The 19,195-nt window shown below is 48.6% G+C and overlaps 1 protein-coding gene and 1 long non-coding RNA gene across 8 annotated transcripts in view; one reads left to right on the forward strand and one right to left on the reverse strand.

Moving 5' to 3' along the window:
* Positions 1–2,323, reverse strand: part of LOC102151464 — a 32,112-nt gene extending 29,789 nt beyond the window's left edge. Inside the window, exon 1 of the long non-coding RNA XR_005372914.1 lies at positions 2,205–2,323. This is a non-coding gene — a long non-coding RNA (uncharacterized LOC102151464). The remainder of the gene's footprint in view (positions 1–2,204) is intronic.
* Positions 2,324–2,947: 624 nt separating this feature from the next.
* Positions 2,948–19,195, forward strand: part of ATXN7L1 (ataxin 7 like 1) — a 245,328-nt gene continuing 229,080 nt past the window's right edge. For 6 of the 7 annotated variants that reach the window (XR_005373183.1, XM_038562722.1, XM_038562723.1 and 3 more), the window contains exons 1-2: positions 2,948–3,160; positions 3,698–3,766. Coding sequence is in view for 6 of the 7 variants with exons in the window: in XM_038562722.1 (XP_038418650.1) it covers positions 2,980–3,160; positions 3,698–3,766 (250 nt within the window). In the remaining variant the exon portion in view is untranslated. The remainder of the gene's footprint in view (positions 3,161–3,697; positions 3,767–19,195) is intronic. The other variant, XM_038562724.1, reaches the window with a different exon arrangement.

Raw genomic sequence — 19,195 nt, forward strand, 5'->3', positions numbered from 1 at the left:
TTACATCATGACCTTGTCCTTGATGAATTCTTTCCATAAAGTAGTGATTGAGTTTAAATAGCAAAAATTTGAATGCCCAGGGATAAAGGTAAATTACAAAACTTGGCATGTAGGAGATTCTGGAGTAAACCAGTCCCACTGAGCTGGCAAGGATGATTCACAGCTCACAGGAAGTTCAAAAGAGGAACAAGGAGCATTGCTCAGACAATGTTGTTTTGTTATCTCATCACTTTATACACAAACCATTCTGTATCAGTTATGTATTCTCATGTAACAAGTTATCCCAGAATTTATCAATCTAAAACAGCAAACACCAATAGTTTACTCTCATAGTTTACAGGGGGAAGGGGGAAGGGAATCCAGGCATGACTTAACGGGGTGTCTCTGCTCCAAGGTCTCTCACATACGTGGGCCAGGGCTGTGGTCTCATCTCAAGGCTTGACTAGAGAAAAGAATGTTCTCAGTCACGTGGCTATTGACCGCACCTCATGGGCTGTTGGACCAAGGACCTCAGTTCCTCTCTGTTGGCCAGAGGCCTCCCCAGTTCCCTGCTACCTGTGCCTCTCCATAGGGCAGCTCACAAGATCAGTCTTCACCTTACCATGATACATCTTCCCCAATCTCTAAGGTGCAGAGCAAATCCTATCTTCTCTGTGACACATTTTCGGGTCATTCCAAACTAGATTTTAGTTCCCTGTATAGGTAGGCACAACTCTGAGAGACCATACTATTCACTGCCCTGGCCAGTCACTGTGTACTTGTTTTTCCAAGGAGTTGATAAGTTTCACACCTTCCTTCTTCCATAGAGACCACCAGACTGCTTCTCCATACTGGGCTAAGTCTCGTTTGTCTTCCTCTGTTGACGGCACTAGTCGGTGACAGGCAATATTGGTTGAAAAGATGGATGGATGTATGGATGGATGGATGGATGGATATTTGGAAGGAAATGTCAAGCACATTGTCTAGCATATCATAAGAAATCAAAAAGTAATAAATATCTGTTAATAGCACCAACTCTTAAAATGAGAATTCTCCACTTGCCGGCATGTTAGCCACTTAGTAGTGGTCCCTATGGAGAAACCCTTCCAAAGACAGCAGAGGCAAATCAAACTTGTCTGGGTCTGACAAAACACAAGCCTATCCACACAAACATCACAACTGAAGACCAGTCCATAGCTCCTCCTTCATTGCTCATCCTAACCCTGGCTTTGAGGCACAGGATGCCAAGTGTAGAGGCATTAGATAGATGGCATAGCCAGGACAGTCCAGAGCAACTTCAAATCAGTGTGCTTCGGCCACTGGGCAGAAACAAAAGTGGTAAGAACGAAAAGGGTACTGGGGAAAATAAAAAAGACATTGATTGTGAGGGAGTGCCCATATATTTTAGGTAATTCCTAGTAAACGAAAGGATTCAGAGAGAGAGAGAAAGAGAACGAGATACCAGAACTTTTAAGGCCTTTCTTGCCTACCCCTAGGGAGAGGAGGAGAAATCTCAATTAATGCACCAAACACCCAAAATGCAGAGGACATCTAACGCTTCCTTTCTAGCTGGCTAGCGCAGTTAAGCCTGGAGTGCTCCCGGGAGTCAGATTCCCGGCCGGAGGTTGCAGGCGCAGGTCGCTGATGGAGCCACCCTGGAATCACGGCAGGGAGCGCTGGAAACTGCTCCAGGGCTGGGCCCAGCAAGCAGCCCGCTCCGAGCGCTGAGGGTGCCCTCCCGCCACCGTGGCCCTGGAGCAGGGGCTGCGCCGTGGTTCCCGCAGAACCCGAGACACGCACCGCGCGCCGCGCGTCCGGGGACACCGCGACCCTGAGTTTTGGGCTTTGCAAGGTCCCGCCGCCTGAGATGGCCCCTGACTCGCCTGCTTCTTTTTCTTTTAAGCACCACTTCCATCCACCCATTGGTCTCAGCTCCCAAAGGCATCCGCGGACCCCCCCCCCCCCACGGTCCCCAGGTCCACCGTGACAGGAAAGAAAGGGTGAAGGGAGTGGGAGGAGAGCCGGGAGCTGGTCACCACCAGGGTCGCCTCCCGGCTTGGGATGCTCTTGGGGCTAACCTGTCCGGCTCCCCTCCACCCCCCACACGCCCCGGGCTGCAGGAGCGGGGGAGGCGGATGCTCGGAGGGGGAGAGCCCGTCCGGCTCCCCGCCCACCCGTACACCCAGCGGACCGCGGCGGCGGGGGTCTCCGCGGGGGCGCCTCACCGTGGACCACAGCGAGCCGGCGAGGGCAGGGCGCCGCAAGGGCGGCGTGCGGAAACTTTCCGTCGTCTGGAGGCCGCTCGGCGGGGTCGTGCCTCTCCCCGGCCGGCCCCCGCCCCCGCCCCCGCCCCCGCCCCCGCCCCGCTCGGTCTGCGCGCCGCGGCCCCTCCGACCCCGGCTCGGGCCTCCGGGCGCGCGAGAAGGCGGTGCCGGCGGTGACCGGGCGCAGCATCCCCGCGCCCGCGCGCACCGCCGCCGCCGGGGCCTGGCGCGCCGCCCCGCCCCTCCCCTCCCGGCGGCCCCGCCCCGCCCCTCCCCTCCCCCGGCGGCCCCGCCCCGCCCCTCCCCCGGCGGGCCCCGCCCCGCCCCTCCCCCGGCGGCCCCGCCCCGCCCCTCCCCGGCTGCCCCCGCCCCTCCCTGGCGGCCCCTCCCCTCCCCCGGCAGCCCCTCCCCTCCTCCGGAGACGGCCCTCCCCTCCCCTCCCCGGGCGCGCGGTCCCTCCCTCCCCTCCCCTCCCCTCCCCTCCCCTCCCTCCCCGGCGGGCGGGCGGGCGGCGAGCTGCAGGCGCCTCTCTGCTGCCCCCCGCGGCCGCGCCCCCAGCGCCTGCTCGGGCTCCGGCTCGGGCTCGGGCTCGGGCTCGGGCTCGGGCTCGGGCTCGGGCTCCGGCTCCGGCTCGGGCTCGGGCTCGGGCTCCTCCCCCCGCCCCCCTGCCGCCCTCCCCTCCTCCTCCCTCCCGCCCTCCCCCTTTCAGAGCACTCAATGTCGGAACGTTCCGAAGATGACGTCGGAGCGTTCTCGAATCCCGTGTCTCTCGGCTGCTGCTGCCGAAGGAACAGGGAAAAAGCAACAAGAAGGAAGAGCAATGGCGACACTGGATCGCAAAGTGCCCAGTCCGGAGGCGTTTCTGGGCAAGCCCTGGTCCTCCTGGATCGACGCCGCCAAATTACACTGCTCCGACAGTAAGAACCCCACCGCCTCCTCCTCCTTTTATTATCCTGTAACCTTTCCATTCACCTAGAGCCACTGGGAAAAAGTGTGTGTGTGAGAGAGAGAGTGGCCCCCGGTGTCGTCCATGCTTCTCCCTCTCTCCCTAAATAAATACACACAGAGACAGATCATCAATGCACAGAGAGAGGCCCTGCTGCCGGGGCTGGCTGGCTGTCTGTCTGTCTGTCTGTGCCGGGCTCCCCGTGGCAGCCAGCGGGGTGGGCTTTCACAGCCCCACGGTGGATCTGTTTAAAAGGCTACTCTGTTGCTGCTTGCATAGTTTTTTGGTACCTATCTGGGCCAGGTAGATGGCAATCCGGACTTGGGAGAAAATGTTGCATTGTCAATTTTTGAGAGATTTTCATGTACAGTATTTCTATCGATCTGTTTGCAAATAAACACTCTCCCTCCCCCCCACCCTCCTTGACTTTGGCTTTTCCCCCCCTTTTTGATCTTTTTTTTTTTTTTTTCTCCTCATTTTCTTTTCTCCTTTTCTTTTTCATCTGCAGATGTAGATTTAGAAGAGGCTGGAAAAGAGGGTGGAAAAAGCAGGGAGGTTATGAGGCTTAATAAAGAAGGTAAGTGGAGCTACTGGTATTTTAGTGTTAGCATGTGTGGCAGAGTCTTCACAGGATTTCGACTATAATGTGAATTGTTCTGCTGGGTACAGAGTGACTAAGCCTTGTCAAAAACCGAGCACGCCCAGGTGACTACTGCCTCATGTTAACTTCTTTCAAAGTATAAATACAACTGGGGGGGTAGGGGGGAGACTGTGGAAGGCAGAAGTTTACAGCACTTAAGTGGAGTCCACCTTTGGACCTCCTGATGCCTATCTGCCATTTACCTTTGGAGCATCACTGCCAAATGGTGGTGCTGGGGGGGGGGTGGTGGTGGCTTGAAATCTTTGAAATGAGGAGCAGAGCTCCCTTCACCTGCATCCCAGCCTTCCTTGTGGGTAAATATACAACAGTTTAATGAGCCCCACATGGTCAGTCATTCTGGCAGCTACTTCTCCACTCTCCCCCCAAAACCATTGTACATGGCAGATCTTTGCAGCAAGTCACATTCGGCCCACTTTCTGTTTGGCCACAGATTGTTGAATGGCGGGCAGGGCCAGGGGCATCTGTGTGCGGGGCCCCCAGCCGGTTGCACATCCCTGTGTCCCCAGCATGGAAATAATATAGTACCTGAAATGGGACACAGTGAGCAGATAGGTCATCCCAGACGGAGGCAGGGGAGGGAAGCCACAGCCTGCTGGAACTGGGCATCAAACACACATGGTCGTCATAAATAAATCATATCCTGTTCGCGTTTGCAGGCCTGCCATATGTAACTCTGGTCTATGGGCTTCACATGGAGGAACTCCAGAGGCCACTTTCTGCTGAACAAACGGATGGGTTCATGTGAATTGGGATTTACTAACTAGTGTCTTGTAAACATGGTTGGCTGAAATTGAGGTGGGAGGAAGGCGTGAGGGGGGCAGAAGAGGTTGGTGGGAAGTGTTAGCGGAGTTCAGCCATAACTAGGCCGTGGGAGTATGGCTCATCCTAAACGAATGAGGGGAAGGCCATTTGGACTCCAAAGGATGGTCTCTCTCGTAAACCAGGATATCACCCTGTAAGGCAGTTAAAACCGACTTGGAAAGACGGAACTCATTTTGTGGATCACCACCTAAGACAGTCGGTTTTCTGTGCCCAGGGATTTCCTGACCATCATGCAGCGAGAGGAAAATTTGTGCTTTAGAAAAAATAGCATGGAGGTTAAAATGCATGCATATTCAAGGACAGATCTCTAGCATAGTGTTCCTGCTAATTAATCACTTTGGGAATGAAACCTTATTCTAGAGATGTTTGCCTCTAAATATCTTAGTGTGATCCTGCCATGTGCCTTTAGGATGCACAAGGGAACGATGTCGAGTGGACTTCTTACAAGTGGCAGCTTATTGGCGCTAAATGTCCACGTGTGTCGGCAACGGAAGGCATCACTGGAAATTGTTTTTCTTTACAAACTCTTCAGATCTTTAAGAGCTTGTGGAACTCTGTTGTTGTCAGACTACAGGCAATGGAAAGGTTTCCACAACAGAGGATGAGGTTGTGAAAACCTTTAAATAAGTTGAGTAGAGGTCATGGTATGGTACCGGTTGGCACCTCTCAGGCCTGGGCGACAAGTTCTGACTATACTGCACAAAACTCATGTTCGGCACCCTCCTCCCTGCTTCCATCTCAAAAGACTCCTGTTCTCAGATTCTCTTTGCCTCATGAGAAATAGATTCTTTTAAGGAAAAATGAAAAAGCTCTCCTTTCCTCAGAAGTCACAAGTGGTACATCCTGCTTATTATAGCCTTTGTCCTGTAAAGGTACAAAGATTTAGCTCCTAATTATATGCGTTTGCATTAAGGACACCCACTGTTCGGTGTAACATGCAATTGCCGAGTTCACCAAATAGCCATGTATGGGCTGAAATCTCTTTGTTCATGGGCCTGATGGAGCAAGCTTGGGTTAGCAATCCCCAAAGGTCTTCCTGGTAGGTGCATGCAGTTTTCTTCATAGGTAGAGGAAGGATACAGTAGTAAATATCTATTCTCCCCCCACCCACCTCCCCTTCCATGGTGAGGAATCTAGGGTCCTGCTGGGACTCTGTGTCGGTATGTTTGGTTGTCAGGGTGTCCAGAAACACTGGTTGCATTAGTCTAGCTGTGGGTCTTCTTGTCGGAGTCCCCTTGTGAGTGGCCTCAAGATGGATATGTGTTTGTGGATGGGTCTCCAGGACACAAAGTGACCCAGGTGTGATTGTGTTTCTCCACATGTGTGGGATGCAGAGATGGGCCATGTTGCTGTTGGCAGTTAGCAGGTCTTGAAAAGAAGTTTGGGCTTTAATGGCAGCGAATGAGTTAGGAATTCCAAGTGAGAAATGAAGGAACGCAATCCACATTTTAATATGTTTTAAGTCGTAAAAGAAATATTTACCGTTTTAACCATTTTAAAGAATACATAATTCAGTGGTGCTAGGTACATTTCCAATGCTGTACAGCTGTCATCACTATAGATTTCCTGAGCTGTAGGAACACTGTAGCCATTATACAATAACGCCCCTAGCTCCTCCCCCAGCCCTGAAAACCTCTGGTCTACTGTCTCTGTGATGCCTATTTTAGATCCTCTCTCTCTCTCTTCCCCTTTCTCTCCCTCTCTCTCTCTCAAATGCAGTATTTGTCCCTTTGTGTCTGGCCTATGTCACTTAGCATAGCAGCTTTATCGTTCATCCACGTTGTAGCAGATGTCAGAATTTTTTTTCCTTTTTAGGGCTAAATAATATTCCATGGTGTGTATGGACCGAGTTTTATTTATCCAGCCATCTGTTGATGGGCATTTGGCTTGTTTCCACCTTTTGGCTGTAGTGAATAACGCTGCTGTGACCGTTGTTGTGATAGGATGTTTTATAGATGCAACTCAGGGAGGAAGGTTAGGCTGGAAATGCCAAAGGAGATATTTTGGCTTCTGCCTCTCTCTGGCCACAGCCTCCAAAGACACAGAAAGGACTTGCAGGTGTTTAGAATAGCCCGACTTTGGAATGTGCTCCCTTCTTCATTCCTCATTCTTTTCACCTTTGGTGGCTTCAGTCTTCCACCTATATCAATATGAAACATTAACCGAATGCTTCAGAATTTCTTCAGTGAATTCTTCGCATTCGTGTTATTTCCTCCAAAGTTAGCGAAAATCACAGGCAAGAAGAATTTGACAAACAGCCGTGAACCTTTCCAGGTCATCACCTGGGTTCAGAAGGCGTCTTGAACTCCATGCTTGGATGGGGTGGTGTGGGGTTACGCCAAGGGCAGCCTAGAGCATGAAGGGAGCAGGAGAGTGGGCTCCAGGGCAGCTTCCCCTGTATGACCTTGGGAACTTCGGTTCCCTTCTCTGGGCCTCTTCTCTCATGTGTAAAGTAAGGGAGTGGGTTTACACATCCCCTAGGGTCCCTTTGAAGCTACCGAACCTGACTTTGTCTACTGAATGTACCCCTATTTGAGATCCAGCCGTACACAAAACCATAACACGTACACAAAAACACACAGGCTGTTTTTAAAGAAACAACAACAAAATGAGGCCCTCACATTAAAAATATCTTAAACTACTACAAACCGGACTATTTCCTCAATTTATAACCTCTTGGTGGCAAACTTCACTGCATCTCCCGCATAAGCAAATCATTTGTGAAGAATGTGGGGCCTTTAGGACTGGGAGCACTGAGTTCAAAACCCAGGCGTATGTGTTCCCCCAAAGTGGAGAGTAAGTGGACCTCAGTCAGCCTGGACCAATGAGACACTGAGATTCCCTAAGAAGGAGGTCCTGGAAACCTTATTAGTCTCATCTAAGATGTGAAATTCATCTATGATAGAAAATTCTAAGGAAGGCCATTCATCTAGCTAACCTTTTAAAATAATTTTCTCTCTCTAGCTTCGTAGATTTATCTGAAGCCTTTTTTCCAGCTAATTGGGAAAAAGCTCTGTGATTTAGAAGGATGGTCTTCTTTTCTCATTGCTTCACCTGAACTTTTTTTAAGGATGTCAATTCATAAATCGGGAGCAGGGTGCATATGGCTCATAAGTGCCGAGATCTATATAAAATAGAGATGGTAACAGGGTTATAAGGATTGAATGAGATAGTACAAAAGTGCTTCCAGTGTACAGTAAGCACTTAATGTTTGCCTTTATTCATTTTTTAACTGTTACTATGATTATCATTATCATTTCTTAATGAAACTAGTTCTAGAAAACTTTATTATTAAAGTTAACTAGGCTTTTCAACTTCCCAATGACGAATGAGAGATACTGTATCAGTAATTTCATTTTTAGAGTAAACCATGTTATAATTTTATAAAGCTAATGATTTTTTAAAAACCGATTTCTAGGATGTCCATGTGTTTAGTAGAGTTCAGTTAACATGTAGTCATTGATAACTTTTATCAGGAGCCAGAAAAAAGTACTTAGGCAGTTTGGGGCCTATGGCTAAGAAGGGTTTACAGAGTTCTCTCTGGGGACTGATGAGATGTAAACAATAATTTTAAAAATGATCGATCGGTAACTTGTTTTATCTGGTCACTGAGACAAGAAAGTGCTCAGGAGATCCTTGTTTGGGTCTTTTGGAAGCCTACACTGGTTACTTTGGGCTTTTGTCTGTGTTTTAATGTTCCCAGATGTTTTGACTTGATGGAGGTGAACTTGTGGAATGCTTCCAAGTTGGAAATTGTTCTGGGGCCAGTAAGATCTTGCCACGACTATAAGAGTTTGCAACTCTCCCCTGAGATGCTGGCAGAGTTGGGCTGGAATATAGGAAGAAGCCAGGAACATGGGAACATGTTCAGCTTAGGTTCAGGAGCCTTGCAATTGTGCCTGGATGGGAGCATATTGGGGGCAAAGATGATAGCTGACCTGGAAGAGTGAAGTGTTCTTAGAAGCCAAGCCAGGGAGGCCAGCGACAAGTAGTAGAGATTTATGGGAATCTGCAGGCGGCTTCCCTTTGTCATTATACAGACAACTCCGTATCTATGCTAATAGGAGATGAGAAGACACCACAGATTACAGGTCCACAGATTACACAGATAAACTTCATTTTTGCCATTAATTTCAACTTCCTTGTCCATTTTCCCTACAACCTCCCCTTTTGCTAACAAGCAGCAGCATTTGTTCGCTTTGGCGTTTCATTATTATCTCTCTTGTCTCGCCCAGAGTTTGGGATGAAAGGACAGGAGAGATGGAGTGGCCTCCAGGTGGTAGGGAGGCAAGCTGGAAAGGAAGAGAAAGACTTGGAGAGTGAATAAGCTTTGTCGTTGCCTCCAACTGATGGCGGGGGGCTGGGGGTGGTGCTGCAAGGACCAAGACCCTGAAGCTGAGAGAGGAAGCATTTTCAAAGCCATCTAGTTTGGAAAACATAAAGCTTCTAAAATGAGTATTTCTTCATACATACAAGCATTTCCATGTGCCCGGGTCTTCATGTGGAGAAAATGTGGCTCTGGTTCCTTCCAAAACAGGAAGTTCGGGCACAATTCGAAACGCTGTATGTGAATTTGGCTTCTAAGCACAGTTCACTGTGCTGGGTTCTCATCATATGTCATTCTAAAGAATGATTTTTTTAAAAAAATATTTTATTTATTTATTTGAGAGAGTGAGAGCATGAGCAGCGGGGAGGGGCAGAGGGAGAGGGAGAAGCAGACTCCCCACTGAGCAGGGAGCCCAGTGTAGGACTCGATCCCAGGACCCCAGGATCATGACCTGAGCCGAAGGCAGACGCTTAACTGACTGAGCCACCCAGGGGCCCCAAGAATTTTTTTTAATCTCTAGAAGATCTCTAATAGACTTTTATACACATACAGCCATTTAAATACTTCTTATTTTCTTTAATAATGTTCACAGGTGGGCAGCCCAGGTGGCTCAGTGATTTAGCGCCGCCTTCAGCCCAGGGCCTGATCCTGGAGACTCAGGATCAAGTCCCATGTCGGGCTCCCTGCATGGAGCCTGCTTCTCCCTCTGCCTGTGTCTCTGCCTCTCTCTCTCTGTCTCTCATGAATAATAAATAAAATCTTAAAAAAAAAATAATGTTCACAGGTTATGAAATCCAAAAGGGTATACGATGTAAAGGAAGTCTCCCTTGTCCCTCCCCTCATGCCTTGTTGCTTCCAGTAGATTCATACACAGTTTTTTCTTCTCGCTTCCCCCACCTGGACGATGGCATCCTATAGGTACTGTGTAGTGTCTCGCCGTGACCGCTCATCTTACGGAGTGGTCCATATCAGCTCCTAAGGAGCTACCACATTTGCTTTTTTGGTGCCTGCATCATGGGATGGTAATGTAAGCCTCTGAGTGTCTTGCTTAGTGTTTAATAGCCCCTCCTGCTTCCCTGGCCCCCGTCATGCATTTGAGACTGCATGAGCTCTCACAGTGTGCGAGCACGGGGCCAGGCCTAGGGAGACAGCCGTGAAAAAGCACAGCCTCTGCCTCATGGCACTTCCATCCTAGCAGCAAAGGTGGACATTTAAGAAGTCATGGTGACTTTGGTGATTGCTCTGAAAGGGAAAATCAGGGTGCCGTCGAAAGCCATGTTGGAGAGACATAACTTGCATTAGGGGCTCAAGAAAGGCCTTCCTGAGGAAACTTTATGTACGCCAAAACCTAGAGGACGAATGGAAGTTTCCATGTGCAGAGCTGGCCAGGATGGAGTTAAAGGAAGCAACATGTGTGAAGGCCCAAAGTGTGAAAGAATATAGAATGTTCTAGAATGGCACTACTTCTTTGTGGTGAGGGACTGTCCTGTGCATTGCAGACTATTTAGCAGCATTCCTGCCTCTACCAGTAGAGTCCAGTGGCTCCTCTCCCAAAAACGTCTCTAGACATTGCCAAAGTTACACTGGGGGTGGGGCACAATCACCCTGAGGGAGAATCGCTGGTGAAAGGGGAGGCTAGAGACTAAGATGTTCACAGAAATATTCTCCTACTGTTTGTCTACGTCTGGAGCCTACATGGCAGTGAGTCAACCACAGTGAATACTCAGCAGGTGTATATGGAGCTGGGACTGGCCCCGGCACTGAGCTGCATTTAGGAGGACCTAAAGAAAGAGGACTCCCTCCCTCAAGAAGCTCCCCTCCAAAGATTTCCAAGATGACTCCTCCAAACCTCCAGCTCCATTCTGTCATAAATGGTGCCAGTAGTGAGATTCAGGTCCTATCCTAATTCTGGGTGGCCCAGCCCTCCCTCCCCGTGGGTAGGGGAAGACCCCAAGGCGCCAATTCTGATAATGATGGCATTTACTGTATGGTGGCCCCTGATGTCAAAAGCACCATGGTGAAGCATTCAGGATTTTAGTTTATATTTAAAGTCAAGCTGGAAATACAACCGGCTTCCTGTGCAGTTTGATTACCCAGGGGATTTGTCTGAAATGGGGATGCACATGATGGAGAGCCACGCAGCTGGTTTCAGGATTTCCATGTTAAAGATTAGGAGATAGGATGGGCAGAGGAGGTCTGATTGCTGAGGACTTCTGACCTGTATCCCCAAGTGGTCTGTGGCATTCTTTAGGACCATAAGGCCATGTTCACTGCAGCCGGTGGTTCTCGGGCTGGCTGCCTCTGCTTTCTGAAGTGATTTAGAAAAATGAGGTAGATGAGATTTCTGCATGGTTTTCTGCGTACGTTGTGTTTCTATCCTTTGGGCTAACCTTTCTTTCATGACGCTTGATTTCATTCATGACATCCTTCAGAAGTAGACATAAAGTGGTAGTGGCAGACACAGTGAGGCCCTGTCCCAAATCCCTTTTACCCATGAACCCCACAGGCTGAGCTAGCCTGGTGCTTACATCTGCAAGCAAGGATCCTTTAGTGCAATAAGAATGAGGTCGCCAATATGGTGGCATGCGTCCTTCCTGACTCCACTCCTCCTCATAAGAACAACTAACAACTATTTGTGAACAAGACACTACTGGGAGGTTCTGAGAACATGAAGGTGAGGCTGAAGGGCCCCCTGTACCACAGAGAGCAAGACGGACTGCAGTGGAGGGTAAGAGGAGCACTGCTCACTGACCGCATTGGCCCTCCCCCAGGCTAGCACAGCACCACACCGAGAGGTTGCCTTGAGCCAAGGCACCTCCAGGGAGAAGAGAAGTGAAGAGGGTGGCAGGGGACATGCAGCTCTTGGGAGTCCTCTCTCCCGTCTCACCCCACAGGGGGAATCTGTGAGGTGCATTAGGGGGAATGCTAATTCCCCCACACTGGGAATCCAGTTGTGACTAATAATCCAACATAGCCGTAATGGAGGGGGAGACGGTTAGCCACTGGGTTGGCCTTTGTCCAGTTGTGGAAACCAAATGTCCAGGACTGTGTTCCACATTTCTTGCTCCTAAAACTCTTGGTGCAACGTTGTGTCGGTGATGCGCTCCAGCTAATGCTGCTTGGCTGGCTTTCTCTCATTCTCTCCTGTGGCAGAATTAGGATTGGCCACGTCAGCCAAACGGACCTGGCTTGGGACCCTGAGGCACTTGAACTAATGATGAGAGGCTGGGAAATCCCTTCCTGCAAGTGGGCTGAGGCTGAGGACCCTTACCGTAGAGGGGCTAACCTTGGCTCACCCCAGTTGCCTCTACGTGAAGCTGGAGGAAAGCTTTTGTTTTTATGTAGATGCTTTATCCCTGTACCTGTGGTTTCATGACACAGTCCCACTGCCAACTTTAAAGGATCAGGTGCTTAAATAAAAAAGGAAGCCAAATAAGTACTCATTAGAGCAGGACAGAGTGGTACCAGGTCACCAGAGTGGGGAAGATAAAAATGACTCCGTGGTGGGTTCTTTGAGCATGGAAGTACTTAGCAGGGTATCTGTTGGATGGAGCAAAATGTGATTCTCTGGCTGGAGCTGGGGAGCTGCCCTGCCCCAGTGCACCAGTCATGGATGCCTGGGTCATGGATCCCTGGACTGGGCGTGGGGAGGCAGGCCCCCACAAACTGAAGCTGCTAACCAGGGTATAAAGGTAATTGAGACACATGCCTAGTTTGGTCCTATCAGATCAAGGAGGAATCTGGCTCTTTTTAAGAGTATATTGGGCACAAACAGGCTGATACTGTATATTCCACTTATGTGAGATTCGTAGAGTAGTCTAAATTCATAGAGATAGTAGAACCGTGGTTGCCAGGGGCTGGGGAGAGGGCAGAGAAAGGGAGACTTAGTGTTTAATGGGCGCAGAGCTCCAGTTGGGAGAGATGAATAAGTTCTAGAGATGGATGGTGGTGACAGTTACGAGGCCGTGTGAATATACTTAATGCCACTGAACTGTACACTTAAAAATGGTTAAAGTGGCAAATTTTATGTTATGTATATTTTAGCACTGAAGTGCACTGGCATTGCAGACTGGGAAGTTCTGCGGAGCGTTACTTAAATCTTGCCTGTGCTCCTTATTACTAGCTGTGGAGTAAGATACTTCTCTGAACCTCTAATTTTCTCTTTTTCAGAATAGGAATATGCTCTCGGGGTTGTTGTGAAAATAAATGAGATACTACCTGGCATACAGCAGGTACTCAATAATGTAAGCTCTCGTTACGAAGTTGTTGCTTTTATCAGGCATTTGGGTCCTCGTCTTTGCCTTGGCAGAGCTGCCCCTTCTGGGGGCGAGGCAAAAAGGACTGCTCCATGAACGTGCCTAGGGTTTGCTAGGCATCTTTTGGTTAGTCCCTGGCTCTTTGAGGATGCTGGGAATAAGATCAAAGGGAGTTGGACTGATCCCTGTGCTACTAGTTTTCTGAGTGAACCAGTTTCAGTTTTTCAAAGTATGGTCATTCTAGGGACCCTGCATCAGAATCCCTAGGTCCTTAGCCTCCCAGGCTGTGGTCGTACTGACTCAGAAGGACTGGGAGTAGAGCTCAGGAATGTGCATTTTAAACAGGCTCTCCAGGTGGCTCTGCTGTTCACCAGAACTTCTGAACCACTGTTTATTGGCTATGAGAAGTGGCTTTCCACTCTGCCCACCTTGAGAATCCCTTGCGAAGCTCTTTAAAGACAAAAACACGGGACCACTCCTAGAGATTCTGACTCCATAAGTCTGGTTTAAGAGGTTCTAGGGAGCTGCTTATGTGTCTTTAAAAACGACAATCCTTGCTGCCATTTACTGGGCATTGACTGGATGCCAGGCACAGAGCTAAGTGTGCATTTTTTCATTTCATCCTTATGACCACACTATGAGGTAATTCCTATTATCCACCCCATTTTAAAGACTGGAAACTGGGGCTCAGAGAGGTTAAGTGATTTGCCCAAGGTGATACGGCTGAGAAGTAGTAGAGCTGGGATTTGAACCCAGAGATAGGCTGATTCCAGATTCAAGCACTAGGTCACAGGTTTGCCTGGGTTAGGACTAAGGTGAGGCAGGCAGGACCCCCAGGACACACATTTCAGGAGGTGCCTCCCTAGCCTCACCCTGGGACCAGCCCCACAATGGAGAGCGTGTCCTTTAAGCAAACTGGTTCCAGTTTCCTTTCCCCTCATGTGGGTACGCCTGCAGAGAGGGCCCCACGGTTCCCCACCCCAGTGAAACGCTGCCCCCCTTCCCTCAAAGGCCCAGCTCCCCGGCCTCTGTGGTCGGAGTCCTGGCCCCAGGGAAATCTCAGGAGCTGACTCAAACTGTGCCTTTTTGGGAGAAGGTGATAGCAAAGATGGTTGCCAAGCAACTCCAGGGGCATCTCTCTACAGTGATGATTTCTCTCTTTCTTCCCCCCCCTCCCCCTTTTGAACATCTTCTAGGCTGCTCTGTAGTTACTCTGTTGTTAGTGTTTCCATGAAGGGTGCACTGCTTTGGATGATGGAAGGAAGATGGCTTTTCAGTACCCACCACCTCCAAGGTGTCCTTTTGATGGGTGATGTGCCTGCTAAGTGGGTGTGAAAGACCTCTGCCTTCCTCAGCCACACTCACAGCCTTGTTGTCACTGGCTCTGAGGGGACTGGAGCAGCTGAGAAAGGCATGAGGCCAGGGTCAGGGCGACATGGTCACGTTTGGTTCTGTGGCTTTGGACTATACATACTCTTCATTACCCTGGGCACTTAGCCTTTTGCCCACGATGACCGGCTGGTCCCGGTGGAGCTGGTGTTTCTCTTTGCCTGTCTGTCTCTGTCTCTGTCTCTCTCACTTGCTCTCAGTGGTTTCACAGATCAGAAGAGCTCTTGACATCAGAAGAGCTGTCCCCTCTCCTGCTTGGTCACCTCATCAGCGTGGGGTTTCAGGTGACCTTTGATAGGCCCCAGGCCCCTTGGTCTGCTGGTGGGTGATTCTGTCCCTCTCAGCAGGGGCCAAGAACGTGTGGGATGGAGCACCTTCCACACGTGACAGAGTCTGCCCCAGACTGGCTGGAAGAAAGAGAAACACCAGAAAGCGAAACTGGTCCCATTTGGGTGAGGTTGACTCTATTTGGCTCCGTCCACCAACGACAGCCCTGTTAGCCCCGTCCCCAGACTCCGGGCCTCTTCTGTTTCTTCGTGCTGCATCCTTGCCCTTGACCATCGTGGCCTTCCTCACCATCCTTTGAGAAGCAGGGCAAGGCTGAATTCAGATGAGTCCTGCCACCGTCAGAGGCTCGGGCCAAACACTTAACGGCAGGAGACATTTGAGAATAAAGATACGTTCAGTTTTATGCAAACCCAGTAAGTAGATCCAACCTTAAACAGATTAGGAAGCTATTTGCTTTCCAAATGGAATTATTGGAGATTTCATTGCACAGTAGACTGCCCTAGAGCGTTTTGGGAATTATGCTTTATTTGCCAAAGTTTTGGTGGCACCCACCTCTACACCTCTTCAGTCAGCACCTCGTGTCCTGTCTGCCTCTCCCTCCAGAGTCTGCTCTGTGTCAGGCGAACCTGGCTCCCCGCTCACCCCGCAGATGTCCCCTGTGTGGTGACTCTGGTAGGCCTGCCTCCAGGCCCGGCCTCCTCTCCACAGAGGGCTCCCTTCGCAGCCCCCACGGGTGTCCTTCAGCACCCCGAGACTCCCCAGGCAGGCGCAGAGCCTCCGCTGTGTCTCCCCTTCTCCACTGTCCTAAGAACCTCCCGTTCCTCCTACCCTCCCGCTCTTGTCCTACGAGTGAGTCTCTGCCCCTCTCCATTTCTTTCGACTCTCCCTGCCCCCACCCCAGGCAGGCCTGCCTTGTAGTTTTTTTTTTTTTTTTTTTGTATAATAGCTGCTTAATTGGTGTCCCTGACTCCGTCTTCCTGCATACCACTTCAAAATTAATCTCCTAAAAAGTCACGTTTTATCAGGTTGTTCCTCAAGTGAAAACCCTCCATCACTCCCCCAGTGACCACAGCTAATAGAGCATTCTGGGTCCTTCCCCACCTCGCCCCTCCCAATGCCACAGGTGACTTGCCCCTCACAGCCTCCAATGAGCCATGCTCCTTCCCAGCCCCCATCTCTGCCTCGGTCCTTTGCTTCTAGAGCCTTCCCCCCTAGTGACTGCTTCTCATGCTGCAGGGCCCAGGCCATGTTCTCTCTCCGAGAAGCCTCCCCGAGCCTCTCAGGCTGCACAGCCCAGACCTCCGCTGGCTGTACCCACCATGTACTTTGACCCTAGTCTTACACTTATGGCCATTCCATAGTCAACCAGACCATTCCATATTCGAGCAAACCATTCCGTTGTTGACCTGCTGAGGGAGGAGGGGCCATACATTCCCTTTTTCCTTCCTCAGATATTTCAAGCAACAGAGTCCTCCATTTCTGCGACACATCAAGTTTGCTGGTTGTTTTTTTTTTTTTTTTTTAAGATTTTATTTATTTATTCATGAGAGACACAGTGAGAGGCAGAAGCACAGGCAGAGGGAGAAGCAGGCTCTCTGAGGGGAGCCCGATGCGGGACTCGATCCTGGGACCCTGGGAGCATGACTTGAGCCGAAGGCAGACCCTCATCCACTGAGCCACCCAGGCACCCTGCATACAGTTTGTTTTTCAGGTACTGGTCTTGATGTACCTGTATTTTAATTTCTTCTCTTCCTTTCCTGTTTTTAAAACTGCAATTACATACAAATAGCAAAGAATTTAACCACCTTAATCATTTGTAAGGGTCCAGTTCAGTCGTGTTAAGTACATTCATGTTGTGCAACCAGCCCTCCAGAACTCCTGTCATCTTATAAAACTGAAACTCTGTATCCTTTAAACAATTCCACACTTATGCTTTCATTTTTAAAAGTAGTCTGGGGATGACTTACAAGTTTCTTTGATTTATCACCTGATATTTTAAAGTTGTTGAGATTCTAAGAATTGGCAGGACTCCTAAAGTTTCTGTTCAAGTGGATGTTTGGAGCAAGAATGTAAGAAGGCCCAGCTCAGCTTAGGGATTCCCCATGTGTCCCTCCTTCAGTAGTGAAAATTCAGTAGAAAAGTTGCTATAATTTGGGCCCAAAGTCACAGATAACCTCTGTGCAGCTTGAAGTTTCTCAGTTTAGGTTTGATGTAACCCCAATCCTGGACCCTTCTTTCTTTTTTTGCGCTTTTATTAATATTAAAATGTTCACACATACAAAAAAAAAACCAAAATAATAGTGCTATGGTCCTTCATATAAGCACCACTTAGAGTTAAACACTAGTGCACATTTTATCATGCTTTCTTATAAAGATGTATATTTCTATGGCATTTGGAAATAAGTTGTACATACCATGGCACTTCACCTCAAAATATTTATCATTTTGACACATCTTGATTGTGTAACCTTGGGCTACTACTAACTTAAGTTCTCAGAACCTCATCTTATTATAAATATGTATGTGTGTTTTTGCTGAGCCATTTGGAAATATGTCGCAGACAGCGTGACACTTCACCTGTAAATACCATAGCGAACATCCCATTAAAAAAAAAGGCATCCTCCTGTATGATCATAATACTGGTATCACATTTAGAAAACTCATGGTAATCTCCTAATAGCACCTAATATCCAGTTCATATTCATATTTCTCCTGTTATTGTCCCAAAAACCTTTATAGCTGCTTTTTTCTTAGCTGTTTTTTAATGTATACAGCCAGATTCTATCAAGGTTCATGTATTACATTTGGTTTTAATCAGTTTTAATCTAGAATAGTGCCCCCCATATGTGTGTGTATTGGTATGTGTGTTTATGTGTGTATTTTTGTGTATACATCTATAAAACATTGCCATTTAAAATGCTTCACATTCTGTTAGTTCACTGCTCATGGTGTCATTTATCTTATTTTCTATGCCTTGTTTTTCCCTCATAGCAGAAGTTAGAGCTAAAGCCTCAAATTTAGCCTCTACATTTTGGCAAGAATGCATCCCAGGTGATTCTGAGCACTTCATTAGGCATCTCCCGATGTCAGGGCACCCCATAATCAGGTATTGGTCACTTGGTGAGGCGGTGCCCACCTCTCTCCATTGCAATGCTCTTTGCCTTCTGCAATTGGCATGTCATTCTGTGGGTGTGCTTTGGCACCAAGTGAATGCCCAGTTCCCTGATAAGAAATTTCATGGAACTGGCTTGGCATCCGTTGATAATCCTTGCCTGGATCACTTCTTTGGGAGTTGTAGAACGGTCGTATTCAAATTCTGTCATTTTATCTACATTTATTGGCTGACATTCTTCTATAAAGAAGACCTGTTTCTCATCAGTGGGGGTTACATTTTAAATTATGCCTAAAAATAAATAAATAAATAAATAAAAATAAATTCTGCCTAAAAAGGCAAGGTAAAAAAAAAAAAAAAAAAAAAGGCAAAGTAATGTTTTTCCCCTCTAATTACCAATTTTCAGAGTAAGGAGTTAAACACCCATGATTCAAGCAAAGAAGGAACCAGAGCAAGGACTGGGCACAGCAGCATTTCAATAGGATGCATGAGTAGTGCAGAGACCCAAAATCAATAGGAAATTCTAGATAGACTGAGCTTTGCAGTGCAAACCTCAGAAGTAAAGTGTGACCACATCTTGGTTGACAGAGCATGAGTTTACAAACGTTGAGTAACATGATCCCACACACTTGTGACCCTCTTTTTTTAATTTGGAGAAGGAAGGAGATGATTACAGCTAAAATAATCTTTCTCCTACCTTTCAGTTGAAGCCCAGTGTTTAACCTGGGCCTGGCAAACAGCTGAAATTAAATGGTAAAGGATGAGTTATGAGGTTATGGAGCTACAGCAATGCATCCTGGATCATGGATTCACTAGGGAGTGACCAAATGCCCAGGCGCTGGGTAGGACTCTGTGCAGGATATAAAGGTACAAAAACCTTGGTCCCTGCCTTCCAGGAACTCTGGAACTTGGCCATGCAGTGGGCTGGAAACATTGACCACCTAGAGTGTGAAATGTGGCCTGAGTTCCCCGGGCACTCAGGGAAGGAAGATTCCAGTCAGCTGTCTGCATGACCTTTGGCCTGCAGGGGCTGTTTGGTTTGTGGTTCTATCAGGAGCACAGTGAAGGGCGTATAGTAGGAGCCTGTTAATATTTGAAGGATAGATGGATGAATGAATGACTGCTCCATCAGGGATAGGATTTGGACACTG

The sequence above is a fragment of the Canis lupus genome, chromosome 18, assembly GCF_011100685.1.
Source record: "Canis lupus familiaris isolate Mischka breed German Shepherd chromosome 18, alternate assembly UU_Cfam_GSD_1.0, whole genome shotgun sequence".
Taxonomy (NCBI): domain Eukaryota; kingdom Metazoa; phylum Chordata; class Mammalia; order Carnivora; family Canidae; genus Canis; species Canis lupus.